This window comes from Convolutriloba macropyga, chromosome 8 (assembly GCF_964194025.1).
Source record: "Convolutriloba macropyga chromosome 8, txConMacr16.3, whole genome shotgun sequence".
Taxonomy (NCBI): Eukaryota; Metazoa; Xenacoelomorpha; order Acoela; family Convolutidae; genus Convolutriloba; species Convolutriloba macropyga.
The window spans coordinates 64,510,360-64,535,515 of NC_134475.1; the positions used below are offsets into that span (position 1 = coordinate 64,510,360).

At 31.1% G+C, this 25,156-nt stretch overlaps 1 protein-coding gene across 2 annotated transcripts in view; it reads right to left on the bottom strand.

Moving 5' to 3' along the window:
• Nucleotides 1-19,026, bottom strand: part of LOC142344265 (uncharacterized) — a 37,982-nt gene extending 18,956 nt beyond the window's left edge. For both annotated transcript variants that reach the window (XM_075395838.1, XM_075395837.1), the window contains exons 1-2: nt 18,828-19,026; nt 13,320-13,486 (exon numbers count right to left, since the gene is read on the bottom strand). In XM_075395838.1, coding sequence (XP_075251953.1) covers nt 13,320-13,486; nt 18,828-18,981 — 321 coding nt within the window. In that variant the 5' untranslated portion in view covers nt 18,982-19,026. The remainder of the gene's footprint in view (nt 1-13,319; nt 13,487-18,827) is intronic.
• Nucleotides 19,027-25,156: the final 6,130 nt, after the last annotated feature.

Below are 25,156 nucleotides of genomic sequence, written 5' to 3' on the forward strand. Positions count from 1 at the left end.
TATGGGTGTGGGTATAACTAAGACTAAGACTAGCTCCAATGTTATCTATATATATTAATACTAATAATATTATTACTAAAAACATTGATTACTAAGCACTAATAGCTTTAATCTAAAAAAACACTTAACTTATTTTTTTATCAACGGAGTTGCGGTTTCGCCGATTCTTCTTATATTCATCATATACCTAGACTAATTCATTATATTCATCATTATCTATTTTATTATATTTCATTGATTTAGTATATAGTTTATTAAACTTGTCGCTAAGCTGTTTACTTAAAATATACATTTGTGAATACTTTATAATTTTAATTCTTATTTTAGTAATAATTGTTTTTGATAATGAACCACAAACAGTTGCTGTAGCAAAAGCTGTTGGTATAGAATAAGGTAATCCTATACCTGTTAATGCAACTGATGTTCTTGCCGTTGTTGCTATTGATGACAATAGTAATTCTGTTATCTCAGCTACGTTAATATAATTTTTATATCTATTTAACTTCTTTTTATAGTTATAAGTTTCAGTTTGATAATAATTTCTAATATCTTTTATATTGTTATAATTATTATTAAATTTATTATTAGCTTGAATCTTTTCGTTTATCTGTTTCTCAGCCGCTTCGCGGATTAATCGTTCTGATACTGATGACAAATCTGGATATAGTATTCTCTCACTCGGTGCTGTTGGATTGGTCATGGACTCGTCTTAGCTTTGCTTATTTTCGTTAGTAATAATTCTTTCAATTTCCTTCATTATATGTTCTCGTTTAAAACCATAACGCATCTCAAGTCTTGCTTTCTCTTTATTATCAACTAACATACTTTGTAAAAGTATAGCAATTATATGTTGTACTGTAACTTTTCTAAGAGATTAATTGTATTCTTTCATTTCTCTTAGACCGTTAGTAAACATATCATCTAAATGTATGTTAGTAATATTTTGAATAAAACTATTATTATCAAATTCTTGTTTTAATTGATTATATTTAGAGATAGTATCAGCAGCAACTTTATTACAAAACCTAACAGTATTTGTGACTTCATTTGCTGATTCAATAAACGCATTTATTAGTTCATCATTAACTTCTGTTTCATTTAGTTGTAATGTTTTAGTTGTAACTTTATCAAAGTCGCCCTTTCTTAGTTCAGTTATGTTTCTACTTAAAACGTCTATTTTATTAGAAGAGGATAAAAAGTTATTGTCACAATACTCTTTATTAACAACATCTTTTTCATCTATCGGAGGATGTACATTTGTAATTTTATAGCTATCTTTCAGGTCAATATTATCGTTATCTTCTAAGAATAATTGACGGGCATTACTTGGTGATAGACTAAAATTTGATAATGATTGTTTAGCCTGTTTGAATCTATTTCTTGTCATCTTTGTATTTATTTACAGAAAAATTTTTATTTAATGATTCTAAAACTTTATTATTAGATTCAAAGTCAAACTCGGATTTCAATAATTCCTGTTCATAATACTTACCTTCTATTATCTCTCCATTCATATCTTCCATCTTATAAGTTGGTGGTTGTGTTTTTAAAATCTCATTAACTTTAAACAACTCTCTATTCCAATTAGAAGTGTATCCCTTAGAGAAGATATTACGTTTATCTGCATTTCTAACATAATCACCAACATTAAATTTTGTGTTGCTTTGGTAGATTTAACATAGTATTTAACTTTATCAGGATTATTAGAAGCATCAACTGGTGTCATATTAATTGTTGAATGAATATTATTGTTATATGTTGTGAATGCATCATTTAGTATATTTAACCAATTACCATCACCATTGATGAACATTGGTTTATTAATTATATGTAATAAAGTTCTATTGAATCGCTCTATAAACACAGCCTTTAAATCACTATAAGTAGAATATAGTTTTGTTTCATAATCTTTAAGTAAAGATTTAAATGTTTTATTGTAAAACTCACTACCTCTATCTATCCATAACTTTTCTGCTTTTCTATGTTCAGAGCCACCTTTAAAACCATTAAATATAGATAAACCAGATTTTTTCTTTAATGGAATATCTCATGCATATTTTGTGAATATATCTATAACAGTTAATATAAACATAAAATTATTTTTGTATTTACTTAGAGATGACTTATCATTTAAATCAGCTGACCATGTTTCATCTTTATATAATGGTATTATTCTTTCTCTTCTTAACTTTGTTGTTTGAGGACTGAATACTTCTTTAGCTGATAAATGTTGTTGTTGTTGTTCTTGTTTTTCCATCATTATTCATTTACCATAAATAAAAACAAATTTATCTAATTGTTCTTGGTTAATAATATCCATAGATAATAGTTGCTTAGATATATCTAGCATTTCATCATATAATCCATCATGACCAGCTTTTGTTTCTAGTATTATTAATTCTAATCTTTCTACTAAGTTGTTGGGGTCGGTCTTAGTAAGACCACTAGCTTTAACTTCTTCTTCTTCTTCATTAGTATCATAAACAGTGGATTCACTACTAAAGGAATCTCTTCTCGGTGATGCGATACTAATTGATAATCTTCTTATAACTTTCGATCTATTACTTTTAGTATCCCCTCTTTGTTTATAACCAATATCCCTTAGAAATTGTTTTATTTTGTTTTCAACGCCTTTTATGTCTCTTTCTGTCACATTTTTATTATTGATAAACATAAGGAAACCTTTAGTGAAATCATAGTTGTTATTTTTTAGTGTTCTACCATTCGGTGTTATATGAGTGGGCACATTATTAATTGTAAACTCATTTTCATTTGCATGGGACTAAACGTAATTGAATATTCGTTTGTTTTCTCATATCTGCTAGAATATCAAGCATCTCGTTACTTAGTTTAAACAACTTGTTCTCTCGACCTGGTAATGTAATAGGCTCTCTGACAGAGAACCCGCTTTGTTGAACGGGAGAGAACTCTAAAGCTTTCAGTGCATTTGTGTTGTCTTCTATCCGTGAACCGGTTTCACCGATCTGCGCAGCAGTTTCATCAATCCGAAAAGCGGTTTCACCGATTGCTTCAATTGTTTGTGTTTGGTGGGCTTGTATTATTTCACTATTAGTATTTAAAGTTTTATTTAGAGGATCAAATAACTCTTCTATTTCACCATAACTTTCTTGTTGTTTTAATTCATATTCTAATCTATTTCTTCTGTTTAGTTTTTGTAGTTCATTTATTTCTATGAGTTTATCTAGCCTAGTCATTTTATAAAAAATAATTATCACAGTTCATTATATAATCTAATAGTGGCTTCAATAAACTTTCTATCTTCCTTAATTGTTAATTCTTTAATATTGTTTATCAGTGCTGGGTTTACCATAGTCCGTCGGTTTGGCGCAGACGAAGTCTGTTGGTTGATTTTATTTAATAAATCTCTTTTGAATAAATACATGTTCTCACCTAGGGGACAATTTTTTATATTATTTACATAAAATCTTTTATCATCAAAATTACTTAAATTCTTTTTAATTATCTTAATTGTGGTCATACAACTTCCTACTTTTTGAATCCTACTTTTCTCTACTGTCCTTTCCCTATTATCTATTAGAGCATTATAATATTCCCCGTGCTTTCCATTACTTTCTTTCTTTATTCCTTTCTCTTTTGCGGCATAGTTCTTTATACTATATGTTTTGGGTTTTAATACAATAAGTTCTTCTATAATTTTACATTTTACTCCCTAGCTCGTGTTTAAACTTGCCAGGGACTTTATTATTTGTTTTTATAGGATTATCGGGGAACCAGCTTTGCGGATCGAGATTAGACAAGTCCATGTACTCGTTGTCAACATTACCTCTACTATAAATCAAAATTAAGCTATCAGTGTCCATATAGTGAAGGTTGATGTCTTCTAGCGATGGCTTCAGTAAATCATAATAAAATTTATACATTTGGAGTTTACTTAACTCCAATACAGTAGAGCCTAGATATATGTGTTAATCTTATTGTATTTCTTTTTTATAGAATTCTATTAGAGTATAATTTTTATATCCAATTACATCTTTACATGTTGGATTACTAACAGCTTTAAGTATTTCAAAATCATTAGTTAGGGTAGGTAGATTAATGGATTCTCACAAATTCTAACAAACAGTGAGTTATTGATTAACTTAAATATATCATTCTCAGGCTCAGTTTTAGCTTCTGCTCTCATTTTAGTATTAAGTTCAATATAGTATCTAATTATGTAATCATGTTTAAATTTAATTATTCTATGGACATTAGTAACCTTTATACCCATCTTAACAACAAACTTTAACATCCGATAGTGTATTGGGTATTCATTTTTATTTTTCTGATCTAATATTAGTTTCTTGCTTTTAGATGAAGTTGGGGGTCTTTGTTTGTATCCCAGTTCATTATTCTCTACTTCTCTTCCATGGGGTAGTAGTTGGAATTTTCTAGTTCTCTCTTTACATTCATTGGTATATTCTAAATCGCAGATAAGCCAAAAACCGTAATCACTATCATCTGAAGTATTTAATACTTTGTCCAGAGTTGCTTTGGAGTACTCAAAATCTTTATATGGTAGCTTTTGCATTAGCGCATAACCGTATAAGTTATTAGCCTCGATGTACCATATGGATCTTTGACTCTGACTCTGGCTCTGACTCTGACTCTGACTTCTAATATATCTGTCACCCATAAAACCACATATGCCACCATTCATAGCACTAATGAAGTCTTTAGTATTTGATCATCTTGTATTGTGTCTAATTCAACGTTGCTTAAATTTAGAAACAATCGAAGCTGTAGCCTGGTAGACTAATATAATGTAGAGGATTGAGTTTATATGTATTCATGTTTAACTTACCAAATAGATTGAAGCAGTGTCCTAATATCAATATATCATTTTCCATATATTGCAATGTTAATTCTTTACCTGTTTTATTACTATTAGAATTATTAAAATCATCTACTTCATCTTGGGTTGGTAACTTAGTTGTTAGTGATGATCTAAAGTCTTGAATTGATAGATTGCCTAGTTTATTATTATAGCTATTCTCATCTTTAAAGTATTCATAAGGATATAATGTATTATTTTTAACATTATAAATTTTTGCCATTTTATCAAGAAACATTGTCAAGAAACTGTAACTATCTATAAACTTTATTACACCCACTCTAAACATTCTAGCTTTGCCATTAGTACTAGGCAAGATATCAATTCTTCTCCTGCTATTGTTCTGTTTAATTATCTCATTAAATAATAGATTGAAGTTATAGCCTTTTCCATTATGAAATATTACTGGAAAGAAGTTTTGATGTTTATAGTTTAAGTTAAAAACATTACATGCTGGGCCTCTATATCTACTTGTTTGGTGACAGTGATCTCTATCTATATTAACACAATTTTTATTACAAATGTGACATATATCATTAGCATCATGATACAATTTATCTTCTTCTGTGAATAGCATTGCTTTGTTTATCTTAATGCTATGTTTTGTTTCTATTTCCAATAAATCTCTAACACAATCTTTGATGCAGTCTGGACCAAAGAATGATCTGCGAAGTAGGTTCCCTGATTGGTGTAACAGCTTCGCTGATGGGTGTAACCACTTCGTGGATCTGCTATATACTTCATTTTTGCTATGCCAACTAAAACCAATAGCAATAGGTGCATGTTCAGATATCTTATATGTATTGCTACCAATCTTTTCATCTGTTCCTTTCATGTAACATTCAATATCACTAAATATAACATTATTCATTTCTTGTTGTTTATGTTGATTCTTGAACTTAATTTGTTTTAACTTAGGGCAAACAATCTTTTGTTTGATTTGGACACAGCATTCATGAGTTTCATATTTATATTGAGAGCTAAACCAATAGGTACAATTATCGCAAAACCAAAACTTTGCATGTTTGGTATTGGGTATTTCTAGTAATAAATCTACATTTTTAATTAGAGCACAATGTTCTTTCCAGACTAGAATCCTAACATTTTGTCTATCTTTTACAAAGTTAGAACTTTTCTCTAGGCGTTCTAATTTTGCTATGTTACTATCTTGAGTAGGCCTGTAAAACCAAATATTGATTTTATATTTATTTCGGATTTTTGTTATATAATCATATGCAGTTTCAGTATATTCCCAGTCATCGACTAGATTGTTAATATACTTATTTTCTCTAGTTGCATCTTGGGTCACAGGATATAATGCGGCTGTAAAGCATAATCTTAAGCAATTGAATTTATTACTTTTAATATTTAAAATAGCTTTTGTTCTAGTTCTTAGATTTGGTGGTAGTTCGATATATGATCCTAATGATGGTTTAGTTCTTTCTATAATTATCTGAATGTCAGTTATTCCAAGAAACTCATAATCATAGCCATAACCCTCATATGTTTCTCTAGTATTATCTAGCCATTGGTTTAGATCCAGACGATGATCTTTAGTCATATATTCATCAGTTCTAAAGTTTATAAGAGTTGTCTTAGTCTCATCTTCTCCTCTCTTCATATATAAGCAATTGGCCGTAACTTTATATTTATATGATTTAAATGGTTTAAACCCATTTAATATGTAATCTATAGGCTCATTAATATCATTAACATAACTACCCGGCTTAGTAATATATAGCTGTCTCTGATTAAAGCTTGATTTAATAGTATAATTATCTGCGAAGCAGGTTTCTTGATTACCAAAGCTTTGATCAGTTGAGATAACACTTTCTCTCATGTGTTTATTCATGTGAGTTTGTAGATCAATCTCATTTTTAAACTTATCGCCAAAAACCCGGCATGGTTCAGTTTTAGCTATACCTATGCCAGTTTCAGTTTCAGTTTTAATAATATCCTTAGTTGTAATAATATCAGTTTTAGTCCTAGTTTCAGCTTTAGCCCCAGTTTTAGTAATATAATCATCTTCATCCGATTTATACACCCTCTCCAAGATTTCTTCTTCTTCAGACTCGAACAATTTCTCCAATAGTTCCTTATGTTTGAGATCGTATGATTGATGCTTGTATGAACCCTTCTTTGATTGAAAGGATAAATTACAGACGTCGCAGAAGTTTATGACACTGATATTAGTTGACTGAGACATGATGTATTTATTTAGGGAAAATAATTTTTCGAAAATGAAAATGATATGCAATAAGTGTAAAAATAAGTCTTGGAAAGAGTGTTGTAATAATTGTAAAGAATTAGAATATTCTTGGTATGTATGTAAAAATATGATTAAGTTGAAAGATTATATAGAACATTTGGGATGTCATTATTCTGATCCTGATCAATATCTAGCATGTAGTATGTGTAATGTTTATAAACATATATCATTATATAGATTTAGAAATAGGAAATGTAGACTATGTATTTAACTTCATAGATATAGATATGGTCATACTAGGAATCAATTCAGAGAGCATGTTTATAAGTATAATATTCAAATAACCTAATTCTTCTGTGATGTAGTTTTGGATTTTATTGATTTTTTGATTGAATATAGAGCTAATATATAGTAGTGAATAAAATAGGGGTATAAGTAAGTAGTAGGTATATAGAGTAGTGGGGGGAAGGAGCTCGAACAAGTGCATGAAAATTTTTTGAGGGGTTTTTACTATGTAAAAACAGCTCAAAAAATTGAAATGCGCTTGGAGAGCTCCTTTTCCCACAACTAATTACGCTTAGAAACATTAAATTTGTGTTAAGTTCTAAACTAAGAGGTGATCAGAAAAAAATGTAAGATCAACGCTTAAAACAGTAAATTTATGTAATTTCTGGGCGTCGAAGCACTTAAATTATCTTTGATCAACGTTTTGAAGCGAAAAGTTTATTTGTGCTCTATGCCTCGATAGTATGAAAGTATGTGAGATCTACGCCCAGAAACACTGGTGTTTTGTTATTTCTACTTTCAGAGGTAGTGTAATTATGTAAGATCTACGTCTGAAGAAGACAAAGTACTTAAGAACAACGCTTATGAACAGGGAATGAACAGGAAAGTTGAACTGGGTATGTAATAATTGTGAGCAACTTATATGAATTTCAGTCTGTTGCGGCGAATGCCGTGATAAACATAAATGCTAAAATCTGCTTAAAAAACAATACTACCTCTATATTTTCAAAAATTCTAGTACAAAGTATGGATATCTTCTGAAAGCCCCTGCTTGGTGGCACCTATTTGTCCCTCCCCACACCAGAAGCGCACATAATCTGTAAGTGGGGACAAAAGAACACATCAATCAATTAAATAGAATATCTGTCAAAATTGAGCGGCATTCATTGCATTTAACTTTGACGCAAAGTAACCTTTATCACGGTTAACAAATTGTTAAATAGTAGTTTTAGCAAAAAATGTTACATATAGTTAAAATCCATTTTATCATTGCTATAATTTTTGCATATTTAATCTTATATTTAAACTAATTTTGCATAATTAAACGTAGAATGTGGTGAAAACCCAAAATTTTGTATAAAAAAGCTAAAAATTTGTACAGTATACACAAGAAAACGCTGTGTGTTTGGATCTGCGCTCGGAAACGTGAAGTTATAATGAGAAGTGCTAAGATTGCGCACGATCTATGCCCAGAAGCATCCAAACATTAACGTCCTATGCTACGGAGCGCTGAATATATTTAAGATCTACGCTTAGAAATGTTAAGATTGAGTAAGATCTACGCTAAGAGGCATAAAAATTTTGTAAGTTCTATGATTCAAATGCTGAATTCCTGTAAGATATATGCTTGGAGAAAATATTTTGCAAGATGAAATAAAAACTGTAAAATTATATGAGAGCAACGCAGAGAAACTTCAAATATAAGTAAAATCTACGCTCAAAATTTGACAATTATGCAAGATCTACACTTAGAGACGCGACAATAGCGTATAATATACGCATAAAATGCTAATAAATTGTAAGACCTACGGTTAGAAACTTCAAAAGTTTGAATGTTCTCAGCTCAGAAGAGCAAAAATATGAAAGATTAACGCTTGGAAAAGATCGGCAAATAAAACCTGTAAAATATTGTCATAATTCAATATCGAAACGCTGGTTTTGTTTTAGTCATACAAAATCTGCTTAAAAACAATACTACCTCCATATTTTCAAATTTTCTAGTACAAATTATGGATATCTTCTGAAAGCCCCTGCTTGGTGGCACCTATTTGTCCCTCCCCCCACCAGAAGCGCACATAATCTGTAAGTGGGGACAAAAGAACACATCAATTAATTAAATAGAATGCCTGTCAAAATTGAGCGGCATTCATTGCATTTAACTTTGACGCAAAATAACCTTTATCACGGTTAACAAATTGTTCAATAGTAGTTTTAGCAAAAAATTTTTTACATATAGTTAAAATCCATTTTATCATTGCTATAATTTTTGCATATTTAATCTTATATTTAAACTAATTTTGCATAATTAAACGTTGAATATGGCGAAAACCCAAAATTTTGTATAAAAAAGCTAAAAATTTGTACATTAAACACAAGAAAATGCTGTGTGTTTGGATTTGCGCTCGGAAATTTGAAGTTATAATGAGAAGTGCTAAGATTGCGCATGATCTATGCCCAGAAGCATCGAAACACTAAAGTCCTATGCTACGGAGCGCTGAATATATTTAAGATCTACGCTTAGAAATGTTAAGATTGAGTACGATCTACGCTAAGAGGCATAAAAATTTTGCAAGTTCTATGATTCAAATGCTGAATTCCTGTAGGATATACGCTTGGAGAAAATATTTTGCAAGATGGAATAAAAACTGTAAAACTATATAAGAGCAACGCAGAGAAACTTCAAAGATAAGTAAAATCTACGCTCAAAATTTGACAATTATACAAGATCTACACTTAGAGACGCGACAATAGCGTATAATATACGCATAAAAAGGCTAATAAAATGTAAGACCTACGGTTAGAAACTTCAAAAGTTTGAATGTTCTCAGCTCAGAAGAGCAAAAATATGAAAGATTAACGCTTGGAAAAGATCGGCAAATAAAAGCTGTAAAATTATGTCATAATTCAATATCGAAACGCTGGTTTTGTTTTAGACATACAAAAGCTAAGATTTTGATAGACTTTTATTTTATAAGACAAATCAAAACTACCTAAAAATCTTAGAAACGGTTTTAATATGTAATATTTTAAAAAATTCAACCTTCTAGGCTCAGAATAGCAAAAACCTATTTAGGATCTACTCTTATAACCATTAAATTTTTGGAAAAATCTTCGTTCAGAGGTGGCATAATTATGTTACAGATATTATTGTATAGATATTAGAATAGATTGGGATGTTCTGCAAAAAGCTTGCAAAAATTGCTTTCAAATTCCAGCCCTTTTCTGCAAAAACTAATTCACTATCATAGATGGTAATGGGTCACTCAAACATTTGCCGACAACAAACATGTACACAATGTTAATCCACTTGAATCACTTGAGACCCAAATTGATCGTGACAATTTTAAAGGAAAAGTGTTTTTCGTTGTTGTCATTTCAATGCCACGGCTATAATACGCAAAATTTCCGCGAGGGTTTTATAAGTGAGAACCAGTTTGTTATATTTATTTACGACAACCCTCGTCTCACGACTAAATATATTTAAACATTGTTAACAATGATATGATGTTAGCGGCATTCTGTTATATTTTTTAGATGTAACAAATTTTTATGAATATTTGACGAGAATTATTGCTTGTAGCAACTTTTTAAAATTTGAAGTATGTAATAAAGTTCAAAAAGAATTGAAAGATTATATGAAAATTATAGTCGCCTATATCGTTTTTATTAGATCAAAGTTCAGAAAAAACAAGTTTATAGGTTGAAAAAAAATATTGAAACTCAGCAAAAACTAATTTCACTATCATAGATGGTAATGGGTCTTTACGGCGAAATTTACTTGAAAATGGGGTGAATTAGATTGATAGCATTGTTTGAGATATGCAGTGACATGTAGTAAAACTATTAGCGGTAACGTTAGTCACTTGAAATATCCAGCGACCGACTTTTTTCTGCTGCTCACTTCCGGTAAAATAGTATCTCTTTTAGCTTTTGAATAATAAAAGGAATTGTTTGAAAATGTTGTCTCATCAGAAGTGCACACAAAACAGGTAAAACGTTTTATTTCTTTAGGCTGATATTTTGTTAGAACTGCAGTGAAAGCGACAAAAAATACTGTGAAATACAACGCACTCACAGCTGAAGGATCCAGGAATTGGTAGACTGATTTGTAGACAATAATTAATTTGTTGGTGTAAGTCAGTAATTAATTTGTTGGGGTAAGTCAAAATAAATGTTAAAGTTTTTTGGCAAAAAAGTTCCCGGGCTTCTATGATTTCCTAGAACATCATATTATTTTTCTCTGGTTTCGTACTTTGTCATATATGATTCTGAGCACAAAATACTATCCCGAGTCAACGATCATACAACTTTCTTTGATTTCGTACTAGGTCATATATGATTCTTAGTAATCATACTAGGTCATATATGATTTGTATGAATTCTTGGTAGTCATACAAGGACCATATATGATTTCCTAGAATTCATACAAGGATCATACAAAAAAGTTCAAAGACTAAAAACTGTATAATTTTGATTTTCCAATGAAGTTGAAAAAATTTCTTGGATTTCATACAAGTCATATATGACACATAATACATTGATTGGTGCCAGAAATTCCCGTATAATGTAGTCAGAGGACTTATTAAATTATTATATCGCATTTACAATCCACATTTGATTCTTTGTGTGCACTAAAAGAATACTTTGTGGTTTAAACGTATTCAGAAAACGAATATGACGTGATATGCATTTTATTCTAGATTATTTTTTTTATAAATGAGCATTTATATGTATAAACTGACTTCAGAGTATGTCAAAAATTTTGTTATTTTTTTGGACTTACTCTTTTATTTTGTGCACAACTTGCATTTGTACGCTAGGGGCTTTGGGCGGATCACAATGTGATGCCGGGTTGTCATATATATGATGCCCTACCGAATAAAAACAAAAAAACACAAATGGTTAAAGATTTTCAATAAATAGATGTATGATTCTTGGTATTCGTACTAGGATCATATATGATCTCTTGGTAATCATACAAGGATCATATATGATTTCTTTGGTTTCATACAAGGATCGTACTAAGAAATCCACTATGGACAGTATGAAATCATATATGATCCTTGTATGAAATCAAAGAAACTTCAACCCGGCATGTCATATATGATTTGTATGAGTTCTTACAGTCATAAAACAATCTCTCATGATTTCCAAGAAAACGTACAGGATTCACAAAAAATTTTTCAAATTCGACAGTTGTATAATTTTTGTTTTTGGTCGAAACTAATTATTCTTTTTTTTGAAATCATTCAAATTCATATATGATATGACTGCTGCGACAAATCCCTTGTAATGTAATCAATGAACACTTAATTTTATTACCTTGTATGTGCAGCCTACTTTTGAAAATTCGGGTGCGCTATGGCATTAATTTCGGTTTGGATAAAAATTAGAAAAAATTTCAAACTCTTATGCATTTTTTCTGTGTTTCTTGTAAATGAACGTTCAGACATAAACTGTCTATGGAAAATATCATATTTTTTATCATAGATATAGACTTGCTTTTTTATTTAGCGTCCAACATTGCAATAATTATCGCATTAATCCTTGTTTGAAACAAAAGAAACGCCAACCCGGGTCATCACCTGTGTCTATAACTAAGTCCTTAAGCTGGACAGCAATAAAAACTCTAACTTTTGTCGACAACAAACATGTACACAATGTAAATCCACTTGAATTCGCTGAGACCCAAATTCATTGTGACAATTTTAAAGAAAAAGTGTTTTTCGTTGTTGTCATTTCAATGCCACGGCAATAATACGCAAATTTTCCGCGAGGATTTTATAAGTGAGAACCAGTTTGTTATATTTATTTACGAAAATCCTCGTCTCACGACTGAAAACATATAAACATGGCATTTTAGACAATGATATGATGTTAGCGGCATCGTGATATTTTTTTTTGAGACGTAACAAATTTTTATGAATCTTTGACGAGAATTAATGCTTGTACCATTTTTTAAAATTTAAACTATGTAATAAAGTTCAAAAGTAATTAAAAGATTATATGAAAATTCTGGTCGTCTATATCATTATTAGATCAAATCTTAGAATCAACAAGAAAATACGTTGAAAAAAATAATTATTGAAAGGCTAACGCATCTTTTTCAATGGGATTGCTTCACTGTTCTGTACAATAAATTGATTTAGTTCTTTCTCTAAACTCCCAAATTTATTTCTATAAATTTAAAACTCCAAATGTTTAGGCCTTGTTTTTTTGATAGACAACTTGTCAGCTGTTGTTTATTACCTTGACAGGTAGCTGTGAGTTTAGAATGGCGCTCTCAATGGCACACACTTTCCTACCAGGAAGCACCCTCTCGTCAAATGTGGGCTCAATGAAGAACAGCTGCTGATTGGTCGTCGAGTATTTCTCCTCAAAATAAGGCAGAGTTACTCTCTTTCGGCACTTGATCTCTGTAATATAAAAACATTACCTTAAAAGGTCCCCAAGGTCAATTTGCGACAATCAAAATGCAAATAAATTGACTCTGTTTAACATGTGTGTTCGGTTTTGAATGTTATAACATATGGGAGATTTTTCAAAGCAGATTTTGTTTACTCTTTTATCTTTGTGGCCTGTGAGAAATTTTTACCAAATACAGAGTCGGAAATTTTTTTATGTATTATGCTGGGGAAGTTAAAGAATTCTTGGCATTGAGACGGATAACAGGTAACCAAGGTACATATTGTCAAGTAAGCAACAATAATAGCAAATTGCTTCCGTTTTAAGATAAATCAACATATTGTTTTGTATATATCAAATTCCACAAGAAATTAATAAAAGTTCGAAGGGGGAGAACACCATTGCTTGCTCATACGATCCATTTTCAAGTGCCTCAACTACTGCTGGAAGAATTCCCCAGTGATTCTGGAATTTTTATCGTGTAAGATCTTATCTGGTCTTACACGATAAGAATTCTTCCCTACGTGAACTTTAATCTTGTAAGATCTGATAAGATACTTGTCAGATCTTAAAAGATAATAATTCAATGTTGCAGAATTGTTATCTTATAAGATCTGATAGGTACCTTATCAGATTTTACACGATAAAAGTTCACGTAGGGAAGAATTATTATCGTGTAAGGTCTGATAAGACATGTTTTAATGATTTCAAATTAACCGTATAATGTAGTCAAGTTCCTATGAAAGTGAAAAATAATCGGTCAAAGGACCAATTCTGAAACGAAAAACTGTTTGCTGATTCTATTTTGGCGGCAGCTTTATTCTGAGTGTTAACTAAGAACTATGGCTAATCTTAGCTGTCCAATATAGTTTTGGTCTGTTATGAAAATTTTTCAGCCTAGTTTGATAATCACTTAACTTGCCCCCATAACCTTGAATAAATTTTTTCACAATATCTTATAAGTCTCAAAAGACAACATAAAAAAATTTTCTCTTTGTTGCTCTGACACTTAAGTGTTCCGAGCGGTAGTTTTTGGGCTACTGCTTGAAAGCAGCTCTGAATTGTCTTCATAATGTAAAACATCCCATAATTAAAGAATTTTTAGCGTATAGGACCTGATAAAAATCTTATCAAAAAGATGAGTCATAGTTTTCCGAATGTATATGTTACAAGATCTTATAAGATTCTTATAAGATCTTACACTATAAACATTTTTTGTCAGGCAGAATTTTATCGTCTAAGATCTGATAACGCAGAAATTTTTTTGTAAGTTGTGACAAAAGTGAAATTTTATCGTGTAGGATCTTATCAGACCGGATAAAGAATTTTTTATCGTGTAAGACCTGATAATTTGATAAAATGTCTTACAAAGTCTTAGTCAGGCGACGCATAATCTTATAAGTACTTATAAGACAATTTTGTAATAAATTTCTAAGATTTTACACGATAAAAATTCTCAACTGTCTGGGGTTGAGTATCGTACCCCAGTTTAAACTTAATGTCAAATTTGCAATTATTTATAAAGCAATTTGGAAATTTTGTAAAATAATGCATGACATTTTACAAATAATTGCAAACAAGTCTGGATATTTTTCTTCCTTATCGTTAATGGTTGGCCTTGCAGAGTGATTTTACCACACACGTCGTTTACAAGGTGTACTCTTAACGTTTTCAAATGAATTGAGCAATCTCCGAGAAATGGTTGGGAAATTAACCCTCATTGCTGAATTAATCCGAGCTCAACCGGAACTAACTCGGCCGATCTTTTACAATTTTTTGCTAACTTAACATTGTTTTGCAAATTTTTGCGAATTTGACCTTGCGATGAGATAGTTTGCAAATTTTTACAAATTTGGCATTATCGGGCAAAATTTGCGATTGTTTACAAATTTGGCATTAGTTTTGAGCTAGGGTATTAAGGTTCTGGGTCCCGAAAAATTCCAATTCGGCCCTGGTATCGTTATGTAACTAACAGTGGACCAGAGTTATCCCCAACTACGCTTAATAGCTCAATGATTAGAGAATTTTATGGTTCCAGATCGTGCAAATGTTCTTTAAATATTCTTTATAAGTTTCAGATAAATTATTTTTCTCCCATTCTCTAGCTTATAGTGTGCAGTCTTAGCATTTTCAAACTCATCGCTCCAAAGTCACCAGCCACGAAAAAACTAGTCTTTATTTAGTTCTATCGCGCCAAAAACAAAACATAATTTGTATGTGGGGGTCATAACGAAATTAAATAGAAGAGAAGCAAAATGTATGACCAGTACCTAGCAAATTATGCGTCGACTTAATAAGATTTTCTAAGGAAATTTGAATCTTTTCCTTTTGTGCCCTCCAGTACGTTATGCGCCCCCCAGTTACAGAGCAAAAATATATGGAACGTGCGTCTGGGGGATGCAAATAATAAGCGCCCATTAAGCTGGGGGCACAAACGTAAAAGATCCGGCATTTTTAATCAGTGCATATACTAAAAAGTTTTAGTACGATTTACATCTTAAAAGTTCACATATAAATAATCTTATATGATACAATTTCTGCATTAAAATACATTGCAAGAAAAAGACTAGTAAGGTCGGACAAGATCATGTAGATAATTTTACACAAAGCGAGGTTGAACAAAGCTTGTAAAAAAAGTGAAGCTATAACCAGTTTGTAAAATGTTGTAAAAAGCAGCTTAAACTCGCTACCACTTTTAGCTTGTAAATGCGCCACAAAGACCACCGACGTCGATAGAAAAAAACTTGCAATTCAATTGCAATTCAATTCGAACATTTTTAACTTATGAGATTCCTAAAAGCATCGAACACGTTGAATGAAAATTTAAGTGAAAATAGTTTTTCCTACGGAAGAAATGTAAATCATGGCCTGTATACGTCCCTAACAGCTAGTGTTATTTTTGTGAGAAACGTCTCGCAAGATCTTATCAGATATGATTTTACTCATTGCGAAGAATTTGTCTTATGTTGTTTATCGCGGAAAAAATTTTCAACTTCGAAACCGGTACAAACAAGGCAAGTGAAAAGGAAAAACAAGAAGAAAGTTAAAAGACTTGCTTTTCAAATGAACAAAAGCAACAAATTTTTATTAACTTATAACTATTTTTCATTTAAACAGAAATGCTAGCAAAATTGAGCTAAAACACTTAGAACAACATACAAACTTGAACTTTCTAAACAAAATCCATCTTTTATTAGGTTTGAGAATCAAACCGATGCGCGGAAGCTTAAAATGCATTTCAAATTTAATTTTATCCTCGTAATTTGAACCAAGAAATCAAATTGAGAATTGCTGTGCAAAAAAAGAATCAGTTTTTATTATAACCATTTTGAGCAACAAATTAGAAAAAATCCTTCAAATAGCGTCACAGGTCAATTTGCAAGAGAACGTATATTAAGCTCCTAAAACCAAGTAAAGCATTATGACTAGCTTCCTGAAAAACTATTTGATTTTTTTTGTTAAAAATATTTGTTTTTGTTAAATCAGAGATGACACAAGATATTTACGTCGGCGGTTAAAACTTCGTTTCAATGAGAAAAAGGATTGTGAAAGGTATTTTTTTTACTGTTAAAAATTAGTGCAATTGAATTTCTGCCAATAATTTCAGACAGACCATTTTCTAAAAATTAATTCGATTACCAGGCAGGCTGCCATCAAAAACACTGTTTAATTCAGTCAGATGACACATCTACAGAAAAGAATGAATTTCCGTTTCAGAGGAGATCTTGAATTATAATATTAAAAGCAGACTAGCCACCCACATAAAAAACATTAGTTTTTTTAAACCGTGAGCAATGGAATTACTTATAATGATGCTGCTCATAATTTGATAATTCAAAGGAACATTATTACGATTAATTCGTACAAGGTGTTCAAAAAATGATATTTTTTGTGTTAAATTTCAGTTATCAATATCATGTTTCTCTTCAGTTCTCTTTAGAATTGGAAAACCATTCTCTTCGCAAGAGGTGTCAGCATGGTTAATAGAACGGGATACTTATAAAAATACGGTTGAATTATCGGATAACAAATTTATTGCCAACTGAATTTTCCAATGGTCTTGATATTTCTTAAATATTCTTGGAAAAATTTGCCTATGTCTTTAGTTCTGGTTTGATAATATAATTATGTTTTTCTTTTTTCACTTGCACTTCTATGTCCTACTACTCCTAACAATTTACTGTGAAAAAGTTTTATGCCATTATCCTACTACTCAGTACTTTCTTTTTAAATAAATATGGATAATGATAACAATTTCTTACGATGTGTAAGATATTTTTTTTTACAAAATGTGTGAGTTTTGGTTCACGTTGGTCTTTTATGATACCATGCTGGCTAAATAAATCACTAGAACGCAGAAAAAATAGTAAGCAACTTCCTACTGCTTAAATAATAAACCCGTTTTCAAACGTCTGCAAAACGAAAGTGTAGGAAGCCCCCCTTATTGACAAAATGATGGCTTTTCTTAGGTTTTCGAAAATCTTTGCATATACTTTTACTTTTAGATCTGAGAGGGACAAATTGTTTGTGATCTTAGTGTGAAATAAGATTTTTCTCCAACTCACTGTAACTTTTCGCGGAAATTAAACTGAAAAGGTTTTTTTTTACTGTTTCTGCGTTATTAAAGAATCTGAAATGCTTATTAGCTACAGTTTGGTTTCATGTTTGTGCGAGCTAATTGCAGCAAATAGAAAACATTTCCATGTCACCACTTTATAAATATAACAATTAAAAATTATTATGTTCAATTGGATTATCACCAATTCCGCGACAAAAAATTATAAATTAAAGTTATTAATTCCTTAATTTTCCATGTATTTAAATCATGAGAACTCTCGTGGGCATAAAAAAACTTGGGCAACAATTGATTAATTTTTGCTCAACACTTAATTTTGAAGTCATTTTCTAAATTGGAAATTTTAATAATACAGTATGTTTTTCTTCTGCTAATCCCGATGTCAAAACTGCAGTAACTAAAATTTTTTAAAACTTTTTGCTAAGAGTTTTTAACAATTTCTGTTGTCTTCTCTCCAACCAAAATGGCGTTTCGCTAAGCTTGGAGATGTTATTGAACCTACTGTTTTCCAGATGAAAGTTTTTTTTTAAAAAAATTGAAATTTAGAAACTTACGAAAATCTTCAATGTTTAAAAAAAATTAAAGAGAAAACTTGTTGACGGATTCATCAAATGAGTATTAGAAATGCTGGTACATGAAATGCTTTCAAAACGCAACACGTTTTATCGGGACAACCTTTTGAGCTGTCCGGTCTGGGTGTAACCGTCTATGTTCTGGCATTTTACTTTGGCCAATCCGGGCGGAGGGATGATAATACCTAATTTAATCGCACCTACCTGGCATATATCCAGTCTGTCCATAAATAAGTTGAGACAGTCTATCATTTACCCGCATCGTGGGACTGGAATACATGATAAATGCCGAAACCAACACCAACACCACGAATATTGCTCTCAAATTGTGACTTTTAATCACAGTGACACAGTCCATAACTAACTTATTCTTTATTAATTGTAACTATTACTATTACTATCTGTTCTCTTATTACTAATAATGTATCTCGTTTTGATACGCGTTGCAGCTACTGAGGTCTGAAAAACAAAATACTAGCTTATGTATAGTTTTTACATGAGATTAGCTTGGACAGAATAAATACATATAGAACTTTTGACCAGAAAAAAATACAAGTTTACAAACAAGCAGGGACACATTTTGATCATACCCCAGTCAAAAAATAATGGATAATTTATAAAAAATTATAAATTAGTTTATAAACATTTGCAAAAAATGCATCATATTTATAACTACTTATAACCTTTTTTGCAACTTTTGCATTAATTTATAAATTATTTGTAGATCTTTGAATTAATTTTAGAAATTAATTGTAAATCTTTGGAAATATTTGATAAATTATTTCTAAACTTTTGGATTAGTTTATAAAACGTTTATAAAATTTTGGATTATATTATAAATTCTAACAAAAATTTTAGTCCCGCAAATATGTGGAAACAATCTCCGCTTAACTAAGCTCTAAAATATATACTGATTGCAAGAAAACAAAATTTAAAAAATGAAATCAAAATTTAAATTTCATTGAAAACCAAGAATCAAAAGCACACAATTTTGGGTATCAGGCAACAAGCACACCAAGGCAAAAACCTAGAATACTTTTTCAAAAAATTCAAAAAATTTGATTCAAACTTAAATATTCCGCCCAGTCAAGATTTTTCTGGTTAAACGAAAAAACGAAAACAAGCTGAGGAGAAAAACCCAACCTAATGAGATTGGATCACCTTTTTGCATTTTTTAAAATTTTTAAAGCGTTGAAATAGAGAACAAAAACATCAACACAGATGTATTGTACTGTATTGTAATTGGTTGAGCATTAATTGGTTGACCATTGGGGGGGGGGGGGGGCAAAAACGGAAAAGATCGAAAATTCGTTAGGAAAACAAAAAAAAATTATTGCAAATTGGAAGCATTATTTTCAGAAATTTGTAAATATTTATAAACTATCCATTACTTTCAAAAAATTTATAATTTAGGGAAATTTATATTTTAGGGAAATATAAGTTTAGGGAAAGTACAAGTGAAATGCATAGGGCGCTTGCCTGTGTTAAAAAAAAATGTAGAACACACTGAAAATCGTTCAATGAAAAGTTTAAAAATTTCAAAAAATTTTGCGTTATTATCTACCAATATATAAATATTTATAAATTCTCCGTTATTTTCCGACTGAGGTACAGATCCATTCGAAATGCCACCTTATATGACACTTTGAAAGCTTGCTCTATTTGCAACCTCACCAAAAAAACTCAAGCCTAAAAGCGGCGCTCTTTTAATGTTTTTCCGGTCACTGTACCCAACAAAAAAGATCTTTTAAAACTTTTTTTACCGATTTTATCGAAGGAAACTACAGTCAGAGCTCTAAAAAAATTATATTTTGTTCGGTACTGTATTAAGGCCGTATGTTTTGACCACAACAGTTATAAAAGTAAGAATTCATTTTTTTGGATTGCTCTTAAAATTTAAAACTAGCTGATGTTTTCTCGTGAAAATCTATTTATAAATAACTCAAAATGAAGAGACAACATATGGGAGCTATGGAAAATTAGAAAAAGCACAGCTGAGAGCAGGCTACTGTTAATGCAGAATAAGATCTTAATGCTGCTCCGTTGCCATTACGCACATCCAAAAATATTATTAATAGTAAGAGTCATTACGGATAAAATTACCATGTCACTTGCCAACCTCCTTCATTTAATATTTGTTTATTCTGGTTTGCACAGTTTTGAACATCATCGTTGTTTTGTAACTTTATCATAAAAGCTTAGCTTGACATGGATTGTCCCGGCTTTTCGTTTCTACTCAATAATTTTTTTTGCATTTTTGAATTGAAATGAAATGCCTGGACAAAATGTCATGGCAAAATAAATTAAGTTTAGTTTCACAAAATTTTTGTCCACAGAAATTGTTTGTTAGTTCACCAGATTAACAAACAACGCTGAATCCAATTTATATTTTAAAACTGAGCATCAGTGAAAGCAAACACTCAGTTTTCTCAGTGAAATAAATCTATACATTCTGAAAAAAATTGTGTTGCAAGCCAGCAGAAAACAACAATACACTTTTCAATATACTTACATGTTTTTTTTTCTTTTTTTTTGTAATACTTTTTGGACAATTTAACATAACTTATCAGAACTGACAAAAAATGCCAAATCACATGCCATATCGATTCTTCATGCTCCAGTCGATGGCCAAAATTAACTGAAATTGCCCACTGATACAAAAAAAAACTGGTAGGAAAACATGTTTAGTTGAATTGGTTTTTTTTTGTTTGATATTTTTTTGAAAGGAAATCTTTAAAGTTGTTGTTCTGGCTTTCGGGGAAGCAAAGAGTTTCTGATTATAAGATTGTAGCCATAGTGCATAATTTTTAAAGATTATTAGGTGTCATTTTCTGTTGATGAAATAGATTCTCACGAGAACCAATAATCTCTTTTTTTTTCGCTCTCATATTCGATATAAAATCCAGTTTAGACATACTAAGCCCTACCCGATAGTGTTCGAAATAGTTCATGAAATTAACCTGTAAAATTGATGGAAAAACACCAAAAAAAGACAAAATTCTCTGTTATATCATGAATACTTTTATAATTTTCAATTCAAAGACTCATCTAAGCCTCGACATAATATCTTCTTGAATTTTAGTATTGTAGTTCGAAAAGATAAAGTCTGCGTGTTTTCTGAAGTTTTCTATAGAAAGTAAACCTTATCCTAATTTCTTATGTGGATAAGTTTGACACAATTTGTTTTCTTATTTACATAATAAGTATAAATCAGTACTGGCCAATTGTTAATGCAGATCTCCCATGTAATATAATTTGTTCGCTTTCTCTCATGAAATGTGCTTCTTTCAAGCGTATATCAGTGGCGCTAAAGACTAACTTCGTACACGCATGGTGGCGCGGAAAGGAGAACAAATGTCTGGCGAGTTGGAGAGCGTTGGTTCGATCCCCGTGCGGAGCGTTATTTTTGCACTTAGCTCAAGTCTGACTATTATAAAATAGGACTGAGTTCAAGTCTGAAAAGTAAAAACAGTGACATGAATCAGTCTATGATACAGTAATGATGAGGCATTTCATTATACTGGCCCAGTACTCAAACGCAATTGGATTTATTTACGGGTACGATCTAGTTGTTGTATTTTGGCCAATCTGATTTTTCGAGCAATCAGAATTAAGGGTCGGCTAAGTTCCTAAATTTTAATTCTTCATTGTCGGTTGCTTGCCTTCTCGCCTGAAAATTGCCTCTTTCAAGCGTGAATTAACGGCGCGACAGATTAATTTTCAACAGTCATGGTGGAGCACCAAGGAGAACAAACGTTTAGGGAGCGGGAGATCATGTGTGCAATCCCCGTACGTAACTTTATTTTTACACTTGGCCCAAGTCTGACAATTGTAAAATCAGTAGCAACGTACGTCTGGCACGTACAAAATTTGACATGAATCAGTGCATGAATCAGTACTGATAAGGAAATTTATTTAGACGTTCCCAGTACTGCTTTGTACTTGGAGTCCAGTACAGGATATGATACTCACTTCAAAACTCGATTTGTATATGGCAACATGTAGAAGACATCAATTTCTTGAACTTCAATTAATAATAGCCGCGAAGCAATAGAGGCTATCATTGGGGACATCGTCGTGTTTTTTTACAATTCACATCGTGGTTTTTTTTAAAGATCTGTTTACACATTTTCAGGATTTTTGAAGTCAAATTGGAGTAGTGATTTTGGTCACGCCGAAACAAAAAGTGAAACAAAAAAGCAAGTGGTTTTCTGGCGTAAAAATTTTTTGCTGTAATTTTAAAGCAAAGTGAGAATAAGTTGTTTGAACAAAAATTCGTTTTCTTCTTGGTAATGGTTTTTTGTCCACATGCGGCAATTTAACTGTGATTTTTTACTGTTTTTCAATTTTTTGGATCGATTTTTTTTAAATTGTCTTCCCAATCCATTCATAGTTCATTCTAGACCTAGTTTTTTGTCTGAACCAAATTTCCATTTCTTGCTGATGGTTTTTGTTCAAATGCGGCATTTTAACATTGATTACTTGTTTATTTTTCATTTTTTGATCTGATTTTTTTAGATATGTTTTTCCCAATTAACTCATAGGCCATTCTAGGTCTAGTTTTTTGTTTAGTCAATGAAAATTGTTTGAATTGTACGTGAAGAATTGTCCTGCTATGTTGTTTAAAATCGTCGTTCCACCGATTATTCTTACAACCTGACTTCTTGGAATTGACTTTTTTATTGACCTCTGTCACTTCTACTGCTTTGCAGTAAAACACTGTGTGCGTGACGTCATTTCTGCTTTTGGGTCAATTGAGTGACATATCTCACTTAAAAAATTGACTTTTGAACCACTTATGGGACTTTAATTCTGTTGAACATATACTAGTTAAAAATCAATAGTGTGCATCTAAGTAGTGCCAAACTTATATGCCTTTATTCTTGAGTATTAGTCTTGAGTTTTAGATTTCCAATAGGAATTCTGAAAAAGCTGTTTTAGGGTTTTTTATAGGCCGTATGTGTCATAAAAATGACAGTCCAAATCTAACCCAAAAAGTCTAGTGGTCTATAAAAGGTTTGGTCGTCGATCTGTCTATCTTAATTCTTAAGTTTTTTCAATCAATGGAAGGCCACCAGTGTCTATCGCAGCTATAAGATTTTTGTTATAAGATTTGGATTTGGATTTCGGACAACATCTGTTCATTTGTTGTACTAAACATCAAAATTAAATGGGCGTTAGTTTTGGAGAAACATGATGGATAAAATTTAAAATTGAGGAAAAATTCCGATTGATAAAGCTGGCATTTGATATGTATTTTCCTTGATTATTGATTGCATTTTCTTATAAAAACATATGGTTGCTATTAACCACGGAAAAAAACTATGTAGTTTGTTATTACTTACTTCTCATAAAAACAAACAAGGAGGCTCGGTAATTTGTGTTTGCACACAATGTTCCAACCCCGCTCATCCACATTTTCATTTAATTGCTTACCAAACGAAGAAGAGATAAAAATTCACATATAGTTCAACAAAAAACTAAATGAAAACAATAATGCTGGATTAAAGGGTCGATGAGACTTACCGTTAATGAGAGTAATGGACAGGACGAATATCAAAATCAAATGATAGGAAACATTAATTACAACCAAAACTCGATGTTTATATATAAAAAAACTATATTTGAAACAAAATAAAAATGGAGTAAGATAAAACCTGAAGGGAACAGACTAACCTGTACTTCATTTGATTTTCATGAGATAACATATGAGACCTGCCAAAAACGAGTCTCGATAACAGGCCGACAAAGAAAAAGAAAAAGCGCAAAATTCAAAAATAGGTTTGTGCTTGTGAAAACGACCATTTCCGAATTGCTTGAAACCAAAAATTTTCAACGCAGCTCCTTAAAAGGTTAATTTATATCCCATTGGAAGAAATTATCACTGTTCATAATATGTCAGACGACTCAAAGAAAACGGAAAAAACCAAAAGAAATCATTAAAATAAACAAGAAAGCAACCAGAGTCTATTCATGGAGAGCATTAAATGTCTTCAGTTTTTGTTTGTTTTTCAACGCCAATTGGGTCACCCCATTTTTGTGATAATTTGACAAGGAAACAACTAAGAAACGGGTGAATAATCAAAAATCAAACTTTTCTTATGGAAATGCGTAGTACCTAAGCCAAGAAAACAATAGTTGAATATAAACCATTTAAAAAATTGGATCTTAGCTCACTAGGAAAATGATGCGAACTTCCGACACAACGACAAAGCTATAGAAATGACAGAATTAGGACAAAAGTGTCAAAGCTCAAAATTGCACTGAATTTTTAAAAAAATCAAACAAAATTCAAACTCTCCTCATTAAATAAAAAAATCTTGAACCTGCCTGGTAAATCGAATTTGCTGGATAAAATTGAGAACGATTCTTGAGACGACAAAAACAAGTGCTAACAGTATTAAAAAAATTTCACAAACAGTTTATCAAAACCACAGTTTTGAAGCCATTAAAAAAATAAGACCCTGACAACCATTTAAAATTTAAATTAACGAAAAGGGTTTCGATTTTATTTGGGAATTTTGTAAACGTTC